This window comes from Lethenteron reissneri, chromosome 26 (genome assembly GCF_015708825.2).
Source record: "Lethenteron reissneri isolate LAM-NWPU_2019-01 chromosome 26, ASM1570882v1, whole genome shotgun sequence".
In the NCBI taxonomy this organism is placed as follows: domain Eukaryota; kingdom Metazoa; phylum Chordata; class Hyperoartia; order Petromyzontiformes; family Petromyzontidae; genus Lethenteron; species Lethenteron reissneri.
Genome location: NC_083804.1, coordinates 6360641 through 6379986, shown reverse-complemented (window position 1 = coordinate 6379986; position 19346 = coordinate 6360641). Strand labels below are relative to the sequence as shown.

The 19346-nt window shown below is 47.0% G+C and overlaps 1 protein-coding gene across 1 annotated transcript in view; it reads right to left on the bottom strand.

Annotated features, from left to right (window-relative positions):
- Positions 1-19346, bottom strand: part of LOC133347554 (nuclear receptor coactivator 3-like) — a 178022-nt gene that overhangs the window by 40456 nt on the left and 118220 nt on the right. The window contains 1 exon segment of the mRNA XM_061559918.1: positions 17605-17783. Coding sequence (XP_061415902.1) covers positions 17605-17783 — 179 coding nt within the window.

The following is a 19346-nucleotide window of genomic DNA, read 5'->3' as shown; positions in this document are numbered from 1 at the left end:
AAAGGATCTCGGTAGGAACGGGTCGGTCAAGTTTGCACGAGCCGAGACGTAAATAAATTCACGCCACAGTACAAATGATGGATGTCCTATTTTGTAACACGGCGGTAGGTTTTGCGCTGTGGTGGTGGTGGCGCTGCAAAGGAACTTGTTCGACCAAGTGCTCTAACCTGAAAGCCTAACGGCTATTGCATCATCACGGGAGAATCCATCGGCACCACACGTGTACATTAGGCACACTGCGTACGTGCTATGGATACAAACCGTACATGCGCATTATAATGTGCTGGACTCATAATTGCAAATCATAAATGCATTTGCGTGCTTGTGCATATGTAAAATGTTGCAGGTATGAACAAGCACGAGTGCATCATGTGTAAGTGGGATCCAAATTCATGGGTCAAGAGAGGTTATGATATGTGCATTTACCGAATTCTCCAGATTATAAGAGGCTCCGAAAAGTAAGACGCATCCTCAAGATGGTGTCTAGTGTCAATGAAGAGATACAAATCCGGTCACACGTCTATATCTACGGGATTATAACATGCACCTCAACTTTTATTCATTAACCACATACGATAATTCACAGACACATCACCCATCATCAATCACTGCTGGATGAAGGCCCCGCCAAGGCGTCGCCATCTCTCACGTTCCCGTGATGTAATGATCCATCTGGCTCCCGCACGCGAGCTAACTTCTTCATTTCATCTCCGCAAAGAACACAATGTAGGTCAAGACGGCCCACGGTTTTAACCAATGCATGTTTGCAATGTTGGACCTCCAATGTGACCACGGATTACGGGCTACAAGAAGTGCCACCGAGTGCATCGTGCGTCATTATTCATCGGCGTTAAATGCGTTTGCCATATGTAAATGTTTTATTCAACATAATAAATACGTAGCAATAAATACGAATAATGTTTTTTTTTTAATTGCCTCTCTCGGGGGTTGACTCAGCCCTTTCTCCCTTGAGAATGAGGCTTTCCAGGCCGCAAGTCAACAGCGGTTATCGTGCGCATAACTTGTTCCTGCCATAAGAACATGGAATTTTCCATTCATCTCGCAGAGGTCAGAATCGGCCAACGTTCAATCGAGCGTTGCGATTTCTTGCCCTCTTTTACCCAAGCAATGATACATTGATTCAAATCAATTCTTAAGCTGGAAAAATAATACACACAATGCATTTGCAATCCTTGTGTGAAAGAGTCAATGCATTTGACTTCGTTCATGCTGTGTGTAATGAGCTCACGTGACCCCTCCAACCACAAGAGGCCACTTACATTCATCACAATGTGTAAAAAAAAAAAGTTGAATCTTGAAAAAAATCGTGATCCTGCATGGCAATAATTCATTCAATAGAGTAACACAAATAAATATATTTTGAGAGTCAACTGCCACGACCAAGTGTTGTTGGGAGAGGCTTTCATCTAGCAGTGGATTGACAAAATACCGTACATGCACATTGCACAAACTACCCGATGTAGGCAGAATTTTTTTTTTCATTCATTCAGTGGATGAAGTAACGTGACATTTTTTTTAAAGTCTCAGTTTCACCATGGAAGGGAAACCTCGATGTACAATGACAATACTTCTTTCTGGTACGCGCTACAAAAGAACAGCCCTCAAAACTCCGGAGAGCACGGACGGGAGGTTTTCGGGGGGGGGGGGCCCAAATAACAAATCAGGAACTTATTGTAAAAAATAATATCACCCGGCTCACTTTTAACTGCAAAAATATAAGCACACAAGAACCCCCCCCCCCCCCAAATGCACGCTAACTGCAGCAGCTGTTTGCACACAAACTTGCTAATTAACTGTTTCAGTAAATATAAACTACACGCTACAGCTTTGTGAGTGTAAACCAAAGCAGACAGATGCAAGCCACAGCTAACAACTGCCTGACTAAAAGTTTTTTTTAAATTGCCAGTTTCTCACCTCTTGGGAGCCGTATTTTATATTTTTTTCATTTCATTTGTTACATTTATATTTTTCTCCCGAAATGAATGAGGCACGGAAAGTTTTTACCTCGAACTCTCACAGCGAGCAGCGCACCACCTCGTACCAGAGAACAGTTTCTACAGAAAAAGGCATCGCACTACTGCGTGCGAATGTTGCTTAACTGGGCCTCTTGTTTCCAAACGGGCAACGCACTCACGTGCCCCGTGGAGAGAGAGAGTCACACGCGAAGCGAAAACATTCAGCCCGCGTAATATTCCATATTCGGTGAAAAACCACACTTTTAATGACGCATATTTTTAATGCAGTCGTTGGCGACCGAGCTCAGACCGTCAACTTCGCTACCGCCGAGAGCCCTGGGTTTATTCAGGGGCGGCCGAGACGCGAACGCCAAGCGGAGGCATCGGCGGTGCCGGCTGGAGCGCCCAGACACGGTCGCATTATCTCCCCGAGCCTCCCTGCAGGGGAGCGCCACTCAACGTCAGCTGTCGAACAGCGGCGAGCAGCAGCGTGCGTGGACGCGTCCCGTGCCGCAAAAGAAGGCCCCCCCCGCTGGGGCCGCTGGGATCGCTGGGGCTGCAGCCTCGAGCCCTCGCCCACTTGGGAAGCTGGAGGGGCGCGCGGCTCGTCCGTGCGAACGGTCTCGGCTTAGCCGAAGCTCTCACAGGGCAACGGACCCTCCTCTACACCCCCATCCCATCGTGCCCAACAGGCGGTGCAGATTTGCAACTGCCAGACAAAATGACTGGACAACACTGGATTTTAACAATAACAACAACACAAATACACTTACTAATTGGTCTTGCGAGAAGAGTTTTGGTTACTGGTTGACTGGATTGGTTGGCCAAGTGGCTGATTATATTATTTAGCTATATGGATTTTCTCCTTCGAAGTGGTTTCGCCATGCTGCAATAGATCTCTGTGGATTCTTTCTGTACCCTGTTGTTGAAATTTTTCTTATCGTATGCCCGGCTGGCATGTTGTCATAACAAAAACATTTTTTAAAAATTGCAATATGGCTGACTAGTCGATTAGTTCTCGGGGAAAAATATGAGCAAACGATACGACACAAAATTCAATCTTTTTTAGGATGAGCTTAAATTACGTACAATGAGAGATTAAAAAGGACACCCAGGATAAGAAATACATTTCCATCATTGTGAATCAGTTGAGAGCCATTTATTACAACATGTAATGATGTCTCTGTGCAGAATCATAATCTTTATTTAGAGTGGAGGAATACGATGAGCTACGAAGCTCTTTCTCACAGACGTCCAGTTGGGGGCGGGTCAGAAATGAATGGCCTGGAAGACTAATCTGGAAACACGAGTATGCATTGTTCCGAATTAAACTGTGGGAATTGTTTTACATTTGGTCAATGGACTGTGGTTACCCAATGCCGAACTTGTCCTGCCATTGTTTTCCTCTATTTACAATGCAGGAATTTCCCCAACACACTTCTCACAATTGCCACATAAAAAAAAACAGTAAGTGTTTTCACATAAATGCATTACATGACAACGTGTGTATGAAATGCACACACACGCACTTGCAAGCAAGTACAGTATGGAGCATTTAAAAACGTAACCATTCTTACCACAGCAGAGGGACAACAAAACAACAAGTTACACGACGCTCAATTTAAACGTACAAACAGGAAATCTAGCCGCTTAAGCAACATTGAATATGGAGTCAGCTTAACCTCGACATGAAATGCCCAAGTAGATTTGCAGAACTTGCGATGGGAATTCCACCGGTATCTTTATAGAGAAAGGAGAGTCATCCCTGTCAGAGAAGAGATCCAGGGATACGCTTGTGGCCAACGTGTGGCAGGTATTCGTACACACTTGGGCGCAAGAGCGCTGAAATCCAACACTTAAACGTGATCATGAAAAATCCAGATTTTGGACTGGTTCAGCAAGAGGCAGCGGTGTCCAATTTTCGAAATATCCGACGCCAAAGACACCTAAACGGCGCGACCACAAAAGCCAGCTGGAGATGGGTCGTCTTCGCAAACCGATGGGCAACATTAGGCCGACAGCGGCTAACGATACATTTAAAATACAGTGTTCAGAGGTCACCGAGATAACAAAAGTCTTTACAGAGACACCATTGCACGAATCCCCCATCTCCGCCATTGTCTGCCCTGTTTAACCGGTTTCTTTGTCGCCAGCTTTGCCAATTAAAATGACCTTAAAGGTCCACCTTGCAGAGAATCTTCAACCGTGACCACTACAAAAAAATATATCGCACAGTAGCTGGCATCTGCCGTGGCCTTTGTTGTGGCTCAGCATCTGATAGGTGTTTATACTTTCTACAAAGAAGCAGCCTGAGATTATGGGACCAGTGGAAGACACAAAAGGCCTCTTTTGTTCCATACTGGCAACCGGTTGTCTTTAGAAAGGAAGAAATCAAACCTGTCAAGAGACAGAATCAACAGCGACTAAATATGTTAAGCCGTAAACACTTACTGCTGGTGGAGCGATAAAAGCATCTGGAATAACAAAGTTAATACGTCAACGGACCATTCAGTGTGAGACGACTTTCCAGTATAAACAAACAGGAAACAACAGGTTGGTTTCAGGCTGGGGACATGTAAATACACGGGCCTCTCGTGCCGGGTGAGGGGGCCCCTTCACACCAAAGGGGATCGAAATCAGGGGGGGGGGTTATTTGACAAAACTTCACTAGGCAGCAGATCAGTGGAGGTATGGTGGAAAGTGGGGAGCCACAGACATGCCAGCGGAGAGGTGCCGTTTCAATAAATTTATTTTATTGCACGGCCCCTCCGCTTGGTGGCCGACTGCCACAACAACAATAGCCCCAGGGCTGCGTTTGACAACCTGGCAGGCATGGTGGTCACCCATCCAAGCACGAGCAGGTTTCAAATGTTCGGTTCTAAGACTGACGAAGTCGGCAAGCTTTCGGACGATTTGAGCATCGGCTAACATTTGTTGGGGGGGGAGGGGGGGTAGATAAAATATACAAACATGCAAATAAAATGTTTTACAAAATATGACACTTATTTAAAATTCACTTCTACAACAGATGCACTTCTTTTATGGAGTGATAAAAATATGGTAATGGTTTGCCTTTATTTTAATAAAATAAATGAGAAATCATAATAATCATGAACCAAATCGAATGTCAGTGTATCTCATTTGTTACATGCACATAAGTGCTTAAGGAGCCATCAGATAAGTTACATGTTAAACAACTTAGAAGAGTAATTAAAAGCCCTGTGTAAATTCACTGCTGCATGAAGGGTTCCCCATGCCATGTCGATCGATCGTGGCAATTATTTGGTCATCACGCTGGTCAGTGTGGGTTGGTGAGAAGGGGACAAGCCCAGGACCGGTCTAGATATCCCTCACCACTGATGTTATCATTTTCCACTGATATTAGCCGTCACCAGGAAATGAATTCAGGTTTCCAGGTCCACAGCCCAGAAATCTAACCACTGCTCTTGCGCTGTTCTAATTTACGTAACGTAAAAAAAAACATTGCATGGTATTATTATAAAAATCTGGGCATTTCCCAGTTCACTCATTTGTTAACCCATTTTTCACGATCAATGGCTCAATCACTTCAACATCAGCGAGTTTCCTCTCTTGGCATTTTCGTAACTTTATTATTATTCCACTTGTTTACAAAGTAAAGCCTCACCGAGTCCAAATATTCTTTTACGGGAGGGGTTCAGCCACGTTTTCTTGCAGTGGGAGGCAATTTTGCTCAGTGTAATCCCAAAAGAGTAATTTTCAGTCAGGTGATATTTCAGCATTGGGATGTTTGGCTAATGCCGATTACATTGTACGCATTTTTTTAAGCTATGGGAGGAAACCAGCAGCAAACCCGGAGGAAACCCAGGCAAAACATGGGGAGAACGTACAAACGCCGCACAGAAAAAGGTGCCTCGAGTAGGGAACTGAACCCAGGGCCTAGTAATTACTCTGAGGCTCGAGTGTTACCACTGAGCCGTCTGCCGCGCAAATGTAATTTTATTTGACTCCGGACATTTTTCAAAGTTATTTGTCGGAGCCAACTTTCGTACAAGGAAATGTATTCAATTGTAACATCCATTCATGTTGAACAGTATTTTATATTTTCTTCTGTAATGTGTTTTTGTGTTCTGACTCATATTTGATTGTTGCTTTGATATCTACTTGGTTGTTGCACTTTATGCTTTGGTCATTTTGGCGGCCCAGACCACTCTTACAAATGAAGTTATCCCAGTCTCTTGAGCTCTCACCTGGCTAAGTAAAATAATCTTGATCTTCAGGCTACCGCCTGTGCAGGTGGGAGATTTCTCCACAGTCATTTCCGTTTGTGTGCGTGCGAGCAAGCGGGCACAACACGAAACAATGGTACTGTATATGCCGCTCGGACATTTAGGCAATTACTAATATATTATGGCGTTGGTTTACGTGGCTGTGCTGTACAGAGATCCGATGCATCTTCGGCATGAAGGGGAGTCCTTCATCCAGCAGTGGATTTCAATACTTCGTGAAAGAGTCTATGTGCAGGCGAGTAAAACCATGCGACAAAAGAACTTCACTTAAAAGTGTTTCCTCATTTACTTTTCATAATTCTAGACTAGCGTTGACTGAGCCCGTCATCTCACCGAGGTCAAAAGAAATGCGTTCTCCTCTGAAGGAAGTCAAGGATTGGTTGTCCGATGTATACTCTGATCCAATCACAGTAACGTGGATTATCCAGCACTGGCTCAGGCCCATCAACAGAGATGACAACTGCCGTCATTTAAACATCCCTTCCCCTCCCGTTAAAACTGAACAATTTCAGCCAAGAGAGGTTTGTTGTTTTTTTGGCAACGAATTACCACAATATTATTACCTTCCAACCTCATCACTTGGGGAGGGGGGGGAGGTCGACTCAAACGCCCACGCCGAAAAAAGTGCAAGCTTCATCAGACGGCACGCATCGCTTCTCATGAACCCAAAACGCGCAGGGACAGACGGAACAGATGTAACGCCAACGGGAGCCGCAGCTCCATGCCCATCTGCCACCGGGCCCCCCCTCTTGGCAGCGCATGCACTCCTACCACGGGCAACTCCGCAGCCTGGCTGTCGCTCCCAGCCTTCTCCTCCCAGGGTGCGTTGCTGGTTCCACACATGCTACTGTGTCTTCGGGCAAAACCGATTATAATTTTGTTCCCCTTTGGTTGCATGTTTCCACTTAAAAGAATATATATACACATAATGAGTCAGTGCCCCCTCCCCCGCCACCATATCCAAATAAGTATTGAGGCAGCAGTGGTGTAGCTGTCAAGCGTGCAGGCGGTGTAACTGTACCAAGGCCCACGCGGGCTATAGGGGGGGCAACAGGCAGGGCTGTGAAGAGGGTTGGTGGAGGGGAAAGGGATGGGAAGGGAAGGGAGGGAGGGGTCGCCAAAGTTGTCTCACTTAATTGCTGGCACCAGGGCCCACGCCAACCAGGCTGGGCCACTGCACTGAGGTGACTATTATCTTCATTTTGATGCTCCAAGTGAGCCGTAGAAATTCCACATTCCCATAGAATGGGTCAACCTTCTGTCGAATAACCACCATTGACTTTCAATTGGGGTGCTACTTCGTTGACCACGGAGGGACGAGGGTTCGAGTTGACCCCTGACTAGGATTTTGAACTCGTGCGCTTTCACTTGTCAGACAAATACTCTGCCGACAGAATTACCAACACACAAGGACCAGAGTTCGATGCAAATTGCACGCATATTACACTGGCTTAATCATAAAACACGACCAAGACACTTAAAAAAGCAAAAAACCTGTTTATTCCATATTACTATATTTGTGTTGTATTCGTTGACAAATTACCATTTGTTGTCCATGGTGGTCTGTTGATATAAGGAAAAATTGGGCCTTGAGGGACAATGTACAGAACCCCCCAGCTGTGCCTGCACAGTAATGAAAGAGATCCTTAAATAGCAGCAGCGTGTGCATGCAACACTCTCTGCAGCATATGAATTTTTTAGCGAGCAGGTTTGACAAGTTCCGCCGTGTGGATTTGAGTTTAATACAGAAAGCTGCTGGCGGTATTCCACGCCCATCTCCATTTAGTAAACCGTTTACCATAATACCATAAAATTACAATTGCAGAGGTATGATACGTACTTTAGTGTACTGTTAAGTTTTGTTTTTAGATTATAAAAAAGGTGCAGCCCTGCAATTGCTTGCTCATGCCGCTGCTGGTGGAAGGGCCTCAATGAGAGAGGAAGCTCTCGAAGAGTTTTTTGGCCTCTCATCCAGGCTTGCCAGACGTCTTGTAAGAGGTGGGAGAGTTACCCACACTTTGCTCGAACACACAAGAACCACTGCTGATTGACCAACTGCAGCGTACCCACTTCCCGTTGGAGCGGATAAGAGTTGAGGAAATTAAGAATCTCAAAAGTTTCGGTACCTGTGCAAATATCGAAGTGGCTGGTTGAAATAGAGAAATTACACTGCGATGCGTAGTACTGCAAAGCCGAAACCTGCAATGCCAGCACAACATTTTGCCACCAACGCCGTAACAAAAGTCCCCCCCTGCGTTAGCAGCGCCTTGCGTTGCCATATGTCTCCGCTCAACACCGCAACCTTGCATCTGTGAACCAGGCCTCATCGTTGTAGTCAGGTGTTAAGTGGACGAGATACACTTGACCAGTTCGGTGTTTTGTTTCTATTTGGTTCCCCCCCCATCTACCCCGTCATTGGCAACACTGACAATGACAGAACAAGAAGCAGCAGCAAAATGCACAAAGAAGCATTACACTGACAGACTGGGAAAGGTACATGTGGACCATGTGGACGAGAGAACACATGCAAAAGTTAGAGATACCAATCAATGACACGTTGCATTAACTGTTCAGGAAGCAAGTGGGATGGGGGGAAGGATAGGTCGCTAGGATGGGATGATGGCCGGTGATGGAAAGACAAGTGACAGCAAATGCCAAAGGAAAGAACACGCCTGAGACGATGCCTACCATTGCTAATGGAGTGGTGAAAACAGCCCACGTGCAGGTGCAAGATGGATTGTTGCACCACAAGATGAGGAGGGATGCTGCCAGACAGGCCATCATCCGACAGTGGCTGATGATGGCAATGGCTATGGAATGCTGCCCCTTTCTAGAACTGTACCCGTGTGCTGGTTTCCGCAACTTTGGTAGATGTGGCTTGTGATGCTTTAAAATTCCCAATGCAATCCCAATGGTTATTTGTGGTCTGATTTGGACCCAACAATTCCCAGGGATTGGCTATGCCCCTCTTGCTAACTGGTAGGGGCAATATGGGCGAGGTAATATCCAACGTGCCACTGCCATACTGCTCCATGGTGCTGTGCTGCAACATCTAATCAAATTATGTGTCAAGCTAACAATGTTTAAATCGATATATAACTTAATAACACTGAACGTCAATGAACCATGCGTCACTTTGTTTTTATTAGATATGATATTTCTCAAATTATACCGTGTGTTAGTTATCCTGGTAAAGCTTCAAATACCTAGCCTTGTACATACTGAACATGGCATATACATTAACCTTTAAATTGCATAAACCTTTTTTGCCAATTGCTCCTACAACTGAAGAACTAAACCATTAATCTACAGAGATTAAGAGGATTGTTAATTGCTTAATGTATCTCGATGTGCGTGAGCGCTAAGCGGTGTCTAAGTGCGCCATGTGGTCACGCCGGGTCACGTGGTAACACGGGGTCAAATTCGACAGGGGTCAGCACGAGGTTGTTGCTATAAGCTCACGGTTCAATCCCCACGTGTAACCTACATTCACAAGGATATTCTCGCCAACGACGAAAAACCCGTGCTTTTCAAGAGGTCCGGATTTCAAAAGCAGTTTTTTTGGCTTGTTTACTTTAATTCACTTGTCCCACGAAAGAGACAATGGAAGTGAAAATTTGTATTCCAGTAGCAATGATGCAATTGGTAAAGAAAATACAATAACTGCCTCTAACAACGCCTCTTTGGGCGATCAATTCTTATTAGAAACACGACCCTTCATGTACAATGTACTTGTCTATTCCCAGCGCTAGTAATATTGTCGTATATATTTTTGTTAAACTACACATTTAAAAAAATGTATGCCTATCAATTGTCATCATGACTGGTTAGATAATAAACAAAGGGGCTGAGTAGACAGAGATGAACAGGGAACAAAAGTTATATTTTAACTTGCTCAAAAGCACTTCCAGCAAGAAAGCAAACACCAAAAATGCATTGCCACTGTCCCACTGTCTCCTCGTGGCTTTAAAATCAACAGAACTTGTGGAAGAGAAAGAGAGGAGGGGGGTGTGCAAACCACTGCAGCGTTATGCGTGTGCGCTAATGCTCCCGTTGTGCAGACACTGAAATAAATACTTGGCAGGCCCCGCACTACGAACCGAGTCGCACCCGTGCCCGCTGTATTATGCCAAAGAGGTCAGACCAGAACAAATGGCCGGGCTAATTTGAGCAGGACTGACAGACGCAGGTGGAGGAACAGAGTAGATATTCATCAAAATTGGAAGGGACCATGTGAGCAGCCGCTGGCTGCAGTAGCGGCCTAACTCTGATTACCACGACAGGTACCCGAGTAGCGTAATAATGCATATCACCACAATGACCGCGATCGTGCATGCTAAGTTAATTAACGGTGTGAACCTCAGGTCTTTTCTCCACCTCCCTCCCTTAAATGGGCATTAAGGGAACGCTCATCTCCTGCTTATAGCCCTGAGCCGGTGGGGAACATTGTACATTTCTGATGGCAGAAGCGAGTCTGAACATAGGGCAACCAATGTAGACTTCCCCACAAAGCAGTGCCAATTTTACCGACCCCGGAAAGATGATGGGCCGAGTCAACCTCTAACCAGGATTTGAACTCGAAACCGTCTGATTGCGGGCCACTCGCTCTACCACCACAGAGGCCCTCCCCCCCTCTCCACCCCGCCACACAATCGCACACAGCACAACGTCCTTCGTGCGGGCTCGCACACCACGCCACAAGATTAGTTGGCAGGAAGCTGAGAGGTGTGCGCTCGCAATTCCCCACGCACTGCGGCTTACCGGCGCAAGTGGGACCAGCTCTTCAGCAGGTGGTCAAATAAAGGCAGCGTGCCATAATTTGCATACATAATCTCCAGCCTGCTTTCGTTGTGAACCTTTGGGATCTCAGAGGCTGCCCAGGGGGAGTTACTGTTTCTATATCGTAGGGAGTGTGGGGGGGGGTTGGGGCCATTTCCAGCTGGAGCCATTTTAGGCATCCACCTACGATTAGGCACCAGCTTGGCCGCCGAGCCATCGCCGAGCCATTGCAACGAGAAAAAAAAAAGCAACGGCGATTAGGCCACTGCACACTCACAGATAATTTACGATGGCGCCTACGTACGTACATTAGGGATGCGTTCCCAATTTTCAGATTAAGCCGAAATAGATCCAGCCTTGATAATAGACTGTGGATGATGTAGCATTTTGGGATTTCACTTGAAAATATGACATCACCGACAGTGCTGTCCCTTTTGTGACTTTCGTGACATCACATTCGTGGCTTTTCCCACAAAAAGTGCCATCACTTGATGTAATTTTGATGATGAGGGATGACGTCACTCTTGCTGCTTTTGCGTTTAGTTTGTTGTCCTTCCCCCGCACCTCTGATTAGCACGGTTGGCTATGTACGGTACACGAAGGAAGTTCAACATACATATGTAGTGACTGTGATTGTCACTGTGTGGTGCCGGGCTTATGAAGCCACGGCGGATAATGTGTTAACATTATGTGTAGCCCGCTTACAGGGCATAGTACCAACCCTAGCGGGGCATGGGTGAGCGCTGGTCAGCGCGGAGGCACCGCGAGCAGTGTGCGGTGCGGGCTCCCGGTGAGGGAGCGAGAGGGAGCGTCAGCCAGCCAGGGTTATGTTGGGGCATGATACGCCGGTTAACCTGCTGACACGTGACCGGGTGATATTGGAGGGGGGCCACCGGTGGACGGGGGCCGCTGGGCGGTCACGTGGTATAGAAGAGCTCTCGGAAGCCTTCGAGAAAGAGCTCGAGAGATCTAGAAGGTGGGCGGGGCGAAGGGCGGAGCCTTCCCCAGCCCCAGAGGATATAACGGGGCCCCGTGAGGAGCTCGGGGTTCTTCGTGTGCTGGTGTCAAGAAGCTCCACGTCGGGGAGAAGAAGCCTCAAGCCACGTGGCCCGGGACCCAGCTTGTGGTCCGGGCCGGGATAGCGAACCGTTCTGCCGTAGCGTGGTTAGATGGGCATTCGATACCCGAGTGTAGATTGTGTGATGTTACGTTGAAGTTGCTTAATAAATAGTGTTGCTCCCAAGAGAGCGTCTGCGACTCAGTTGGACTCACTACACATACAAACAATAAAAATTACTGCAATCAACTCTTCTTATGTTGCCCATGTTGTCACTGTGGAGCTTCTTGAGACAAGGTTATATTTAGGCGGTTCAAAAATCGAAGTTGTGATGTTTAACACACAGCCATGCTTGAATCAGCTGTCTAACCACCAGCAGTCAAAGGACTGGCGGTAAGGCCCAATAGACCATCTCTGCTGCAGCGATGACTACTGAGGAGTCTTTCCTCTAAGGTACAAAGAAGCGAGGACACATCATGTGAAAAATAATAACTCACAATACCAGAAGAGGGCTAGAACCACATGGAAATGCATTGTCTTGAGCGGTGGATTGTTATTAACATCATGATTATGCAACTGACAAACATTTGGCAAGCCATAGAGATTTCACCGGTCAACTATCTAAACATGGGGACGATCCTGAGAAAACCAGGATGGGTGGTAACCCTGAGCCATCCTCATTTTACGACCTCATGCGTCAGTGCCTGCACCACCGCATTCGATTTTCCACCAAGGCTCGAGCGTCCTCCACAAAAGCAACCATTGCGACTGACGTCAGCGTTTACTTTGTACTGTGGCACACGAACTGACCGTTGACTGATGACCAGTGGCAGCACAGGAGTGTGACCGAGCGCGTGCGTGGGGAGCATGAGTGCAACGGTTAGCGCCGCTGCGCTACCAACCCGGCAACCCCAGTTCGATTCCTGCACATGGTAACAATCTGAACCGGTCCTGGGCCTCCCCTAAGTCGACTCAGCCTAAAATACGTCCTTGGTGCGAAGTGTAAACATTGCCACTGGGGAAGAAACAAAGGCGGCCGGGCGTGGTGTTGGCCACCCACCCTGTCGTCGTGTGCAGTGCCGGCCCTCATAGGTGCTCGCTAACGGCACTCACCAAGTCTGTTAAGGCTACACGGGGGATCTTTGTCTTTGTGTGTGCCCACCCAGTACTGCTGCAGACCTGACTGCGTGAACACGTTTGCACAAACAACGGCAGGAAGCACTCTTCAACAAGGGTGTCACGTGACCCGGGAGCTTAAGACGACAAGGCGCTGGCACTGAAACACCGAAATTCTATGCACAATTAGCACCAAGCACAAAAGTGGGACATTTGTGTTTATAGCAATGGTTGTTAAGTGTTGTTAATAAGCCCTTTCAAATAGGAGCTGAGAGGCCATAGGGGAAGAAAAACACAGTTTAAAATAAGAAAAAAAGGAGCGGGGAGAGATGGGGAGAGGAAGGGGGGCATTGTAACAATGTTTTTAAAACTCAGTTTTTATTTTACCAGGTGAGCCCACTGCACTGTATAGCTATTTTTTCATTAGCGACCTGGCCACAAACGATTGCTCAACGCAGTAGCTTATTTTAACACGTAGGCTTTCGTGACCAATATTATTCATAATATAGGTTTTTGGGTCAGATCGCCTTATTTATAAATGTGTCGTAACCCTCCACCACTTGACACGGCCAAACAGTAAAAAATGTGTCACGTTTTTCAAAGGACAAAATAATTCACTTCTTTAGCCCACCGGTGTGCTGAAGAGAGAATCAACAGCATTTTTTAAATTTGAGTAGTACGACGTTTCGCTGATGAAGCTGATTGTAATTATCAGCGAAACGTCGTACTCAAATTTTAAAAATGCTGTTGATTCTTTCTTCAGCACACCGGCAGTAGCTTATCACGTGGAAATGTATAGCAGCTAATACTCTAAACGCACGTTTCTAAATGTGGAGGGAAAACCTGGAGGACCCGGAGAAATAGCCACGCGGCCACGGGGAGAACACGCAAACTCTAAATATACAGGCATCATGGTCGGGATCAAACCCACGACCTCCTGCACACCAGGCGAGGGAGTTAACATCTCGCCACCGTAGCGCCCATTCACTCTGGCCATTGATACACGTCTCAGCCATTATTGAAAATACACCGCAAAGGCGAATAATCAAATCGAGCTGAGAAGATGTCCTCCGTTGAGGATAACTGCCAGTGAAATGTATACTTATACGTCTGAAACGGGTATAAAACTGAAATGGAAGTACTGGGCAGGAACCTTAGCGCAGTGGTTAGCATGTCGCGCTATGAACCTGGCTAGCCGAGTTCGATTCCCAGCCATGGGTAACATCTGTGAGCGAGTGATATCTCAACCGGTCCTCAGCTCTGCCGTGTCACCAACACGCAACGAAGAGGCATGGTGAAGTATTATTAAGCAAACCCCATGACCGGAAGGCATAGGGGAGGCGGTCTTCCTCCAGGAGTGGTTTAATAAATGGATTAACTTTACATGAACGTTCAGCATTTTTTAGAGGCCCACATGTTATTTGTGATGGCTGAGATGCTTGGACTTGCCACTTCCAGTAAACGGGGATACTGTTTAAAACGTATCCACTGGAAAACCCTTACCCTGAATATTCTTGTTCAATATTAAAACACAAGACTATCAGATTTAACCCAATATATGAACTGAAATCACCTCATTAATTTCTTCACAAACGCTGCCTTGCGTACACGGGTATTCCACTGCTGGATGAGGGCCTCCGCATGCTATCCAGACCATGTGTGGTCAGTGCTTATCGGTGAAGGCGGCAAGTACAGACATGGGAGCAATTAAGCACAGTGCGACAATGGATTTTGATACACGGTTCGATGAAGCCCACAATATCTCCCTGCAACACCGCCTTATTACAACTAATATCATATAATAGGTATATATAAATAGGTGAACAATTTTGGTCTTGACCTTTACCGAGGGAGGAGAAAAAAGGCCATTGTCCCAAATGTTGGCTGCACTTAACTTTTCTGCTACAAAGGCAGTCGGGAATGACAACAATGCTAAGGTGTTTTTTTTTCCCTAGGGGTTGAGCGATGCATCAATTAATCAATAAATATAGATCCTTAAAGCTCACAACACGTGTGTTGAATAGCATAGAATAAAAGTAGGTGTTTGTAAATTTGTTTTGTTATGTAATGGGTTTACATCACACCACTGCAGACAGCAGAGCCGCTACCATGGAGCAAAACAAGTAAAATATATATATAACTATATAAAGATTTGTGAATCGCAACGCTGATTTGCAACAAAATCATAATTCCTCGAGGGAGTGAATCTTTCCACTGATAGTGTTTTTAATGTCCTTGTACACCACCACCAATGCAGTTCCCTGTTTTCAGTAAAAACATTTACATAAAGACAATACAAACAAACACAGTAAACGTGGTAAAGTTTTCCATCTAAGTAAATGGCGTCTCGTGTTCTCTATACCGTGGGCTCTCGCTGGGAAACACACATCGCTTCCGGCCCGGTCATCAACCCACTTGCTGTACTGCTATTTAACGGACACTCTGTAAACCCTGCAGTAGTTTGGCATCTCATCTCTGTGCGAGCCAAAACCCCCCGCCGCCTCCGATTTGCCGGATTACAAGCACTCGCACCACCAATACTGGAGAAAATAAAAAAGTACAGAGCAGTTTTGCTACAAAATGAACCTGCATGCCTCTGGCACCAAAGCCTTGAAGGGCGCCACGTTTTCGTAAAACGGCCAATAGGAATTCTCTGACAAGGCAAATCTGTTTCACGTACGAGGGTCACACACAGAATGCATGTATTAAAATCTATTTTCACAACATCTTACCAGCGGACACTTATGCAGCTGACAAAGCGTCGTGAGGCCAAGCTACTGCCGCCACTTCTCTGCCGTGGGGATGTATGTATGTAGAACTTATTTTGCACCGTACGTAGCCAACCGTGCGGGGAAAGGACAACAAACTAAACACAAGAAGCAGTTCTTCAGAAATTCGTTTTCAAATTAGATTTAAAAAGTGCATTGCTCAAGTGGCTTCCTAATATCGGAAAGGCAGAGCATTCCAGATGGCCGCAGAAGCGCAGTTGAAAGCGCGCGATGCAGTGACCGTCATTGTTCGATAGCTCGCCAAAAGCCGCCGCGAGGATGACTCGAGTTCGCGTGATGGCTTATGCTCCTTGACGACATCAGCAAGGTGTTGTGGTTAATTTGTGGCAAGCGCTTTGCGTGCAACGAGCGCGACCTATCAATGTATTCGTTTGGGTAAACCAGAAGCCAATCCAGCTTGGCGAGCGCTGGATGGACACGGTCGGATCTTGCAGCAGTACCCAGTCACGACACGTGCCAAAGAATTTTGCACACGCTGCAGCTGTGATTATGGTTAGCACACCACAATCCAGTGGTCGCCAGTTTGATCTCTTGGTGTGGCACTTGAAACAACGCGCACGTTTCCTAAATGCAACCACCCCCCACCGCATCCTGCTTCTGTCCACCCAGCAGTATAAACAGTTGCACGAGCTCAACGATCGGTAGGCCGCACGTGCTGGGGCAACGTGTGCGTATTCCCACCTATTTGAAAGTATCTGACCAGCATGGAATAGTAAGTAAAATACCGCTTGGAGAGGCTCTGTAGAGTGCCCTCTAGTGAAAGCCCTTCCGCCAGCAGTGGCGTGAGCACGCAATTGCAGGGATGTACCTTTACCGTCACTTGTCCATGCAATTTCCAGCACTGTAACATCACAACAGAACTCCAGTTTGCCAGTTCACGTTGGTTAGAGTTACTGCTCTTCCAACTCCAATGCTACTAGACTCATCCGCAATGTTCCTCTGTCTTCAAATCACTGAACCAATTGTCTGACATGGCCTCAACATATGCAGGTGACCCCCTACAAACAAGAGCACGCAGCCTGAACACAAGTCTCTCACTATAAATTCGACCACAGCTTGACGCTTGAAAGACATGTCCCTCTTTAGCCATTTTGTTTACGACAACTGCAGCGCTAACCATGCGGCTTACAAGCGACGCGACACGGGGGCTTGCTGTAGAGCAACCGATCAAGGATCACGCTTGCTCGGTGTAATGTCAACGTAACGAATAATTCTCCCTTGGACGCCTGCAATGGTGACCGCAAACGACGAACGTGCGCCGCAGAGGCGGTTTTACGCCACACGGATGAGTCTCGTTGTAGACGCAGTGGTTACTGTAAGACGCGAGCCATAAGAATGTGGAATTTCCTGAGATAAGCATCGCCCATAGGCTCGTTTGAACAGCGGCACGACTTTGACCATCGCTCGAAGCACCGTTCTCCTGCCGCTAAAACCAAACGGTTTAATCCAAACGACGCTTTCCCTTCGGTGTAAACGGAGATGAGCATGGCCGCGTGGCCGTCTTGAGCGGGGAGTAACACTCTGGAATAACATAAACACACAATTGACAGTGGAGCAGAGCAGCGGCTGCCCGAGAGCGGAGCGGCACGAGGCGAGAGCGAGGCGGGTGCGCGCGTTACCTTGCTCGTGCCTCTTGATCTGGCGGATCTGGTTGACCGTCTCGCGCAGCACGGCGCACTTGTCGGGCTTCACGTTGAGGCTGTCGATGTCACTGATGTTGGCCGAGATCAGCTCGGCCAGCTCCTCGATGTACTTGTTCTCTTGTTCGCGCCATTGCCGCTCCGGCGTGCACTTCACACTGGAGGGAGGAAGGAGGGTGGGGTGGGTGAGTGGGAGAAACATGATGATATACACACACACGTTTACACCCCTTCTTTACTGGCACATACGAGTCCAGCCAAGCACTGAGCCTGGTACGGGTGGTTTCCGGTTGACCACATGCCGTGCCAGAACCAAAACGTGCTACGCTGGCCTCACAAGATATCCGAGCCTGGCTCGGGGACACGGGCTCAAGGATGGGGACTAACGACACGCTCACTGCGTGTGACATCGATCAGTACGCCGAGGACACAGCGTCACTGCGTCAACTACACGTGTCTCTATGCGTTCATTGGTGAATCCTGACCCGCGCCGACTGATTTGGCACGGTCCCGGCACGGCTTACACGTGCCAGGGGGCGGTGGAGCGGGTGGGAAGAGGAATACAAGCAGGACGACAAGACGGTGGCAATGTCACACGATGCAGATGCTGAAGTACGGAGCCGCAAGCTCGCCACAATGAGTCTCGATACAGCTGTGTGGACGACATTGTATTTTATGAGTAATACACTCGATGGTGGGGTGCAGCTGTGGCACGCGGTGGTTAGCTGACGGAGCCAATCACGCAAGGGATATCCGAGCTGGTTTGAGGCAAGCCCCTTCACCAAGCCGCGCTGGCCAGTGTGGTGAAGTATGGTCAAAGTGAGCCTGTGACCAACACTGATTGGGGGAAGCCTTTGTAGATGGGACAAAAACCGTTGTTAATTATTCTCCTTTGATTGGATGCTGGTGCCAAGCTAGAATGCTCAATTCACTCAGAAATGTGTGAATTCACATGCTGGCCCATTGTCCCTTCTAGTTCTATACACGATGCACCACTTTGTTGGAAGTCGCCAGCAGTTGACCTTTGGATAAACTGGCAAATTCTACCATCGTATTGCGGAATTCCCATCACTGGCTCAGGGTGGCCGCACACTGCTCCATACTTGTTTGTGCATGGAGACACTCGACTCGTTTTGTTTTGATGTGTTTTTCACATGATCGGCCAAACAAAAAGAACACTAAATAGTTTTCAGTATTAGCATCCGAGACCCGCTCCATTTACTGGCTGGCTAGAACAACCGCACGCGCACACACACAGAATCTCCTCCCATATATATTATATTAAATGCCCATTAACATTTACAAATACAAATTACCGTACAGTCGGAATAAACACAACTGAAATTGAAATAGTTTCAGTAAAGTAAGAAATAATTTAATGCTAGCAAGTCGCCGCTTCTGCAAGGAATTTTTTTTCTTCTTTCCAACTGCAACCTTTCAACGACGAAAAAAAACAACACGAAAAAACACAGGCGCACGTGTTGTTTTTTTTTCTTCTAATTTCTAATAAGAAACAGAAACCCTCCAGTTATCGTTGCCGCAATGTCTACCCGCTGCTGCCGCTGCTGGCTTCCGTGTAAACGCAGTGCGGCAGAATGTGTGGGACGATGACTTTGCTAAATTCCTTGAATGTATTCAAATTTGTTTATTTTTATCAATGGCCACCCGTACCAACTAATGCAGACAACAAAAATGGCCTGTGATTAGCTGCAAATGAGAAA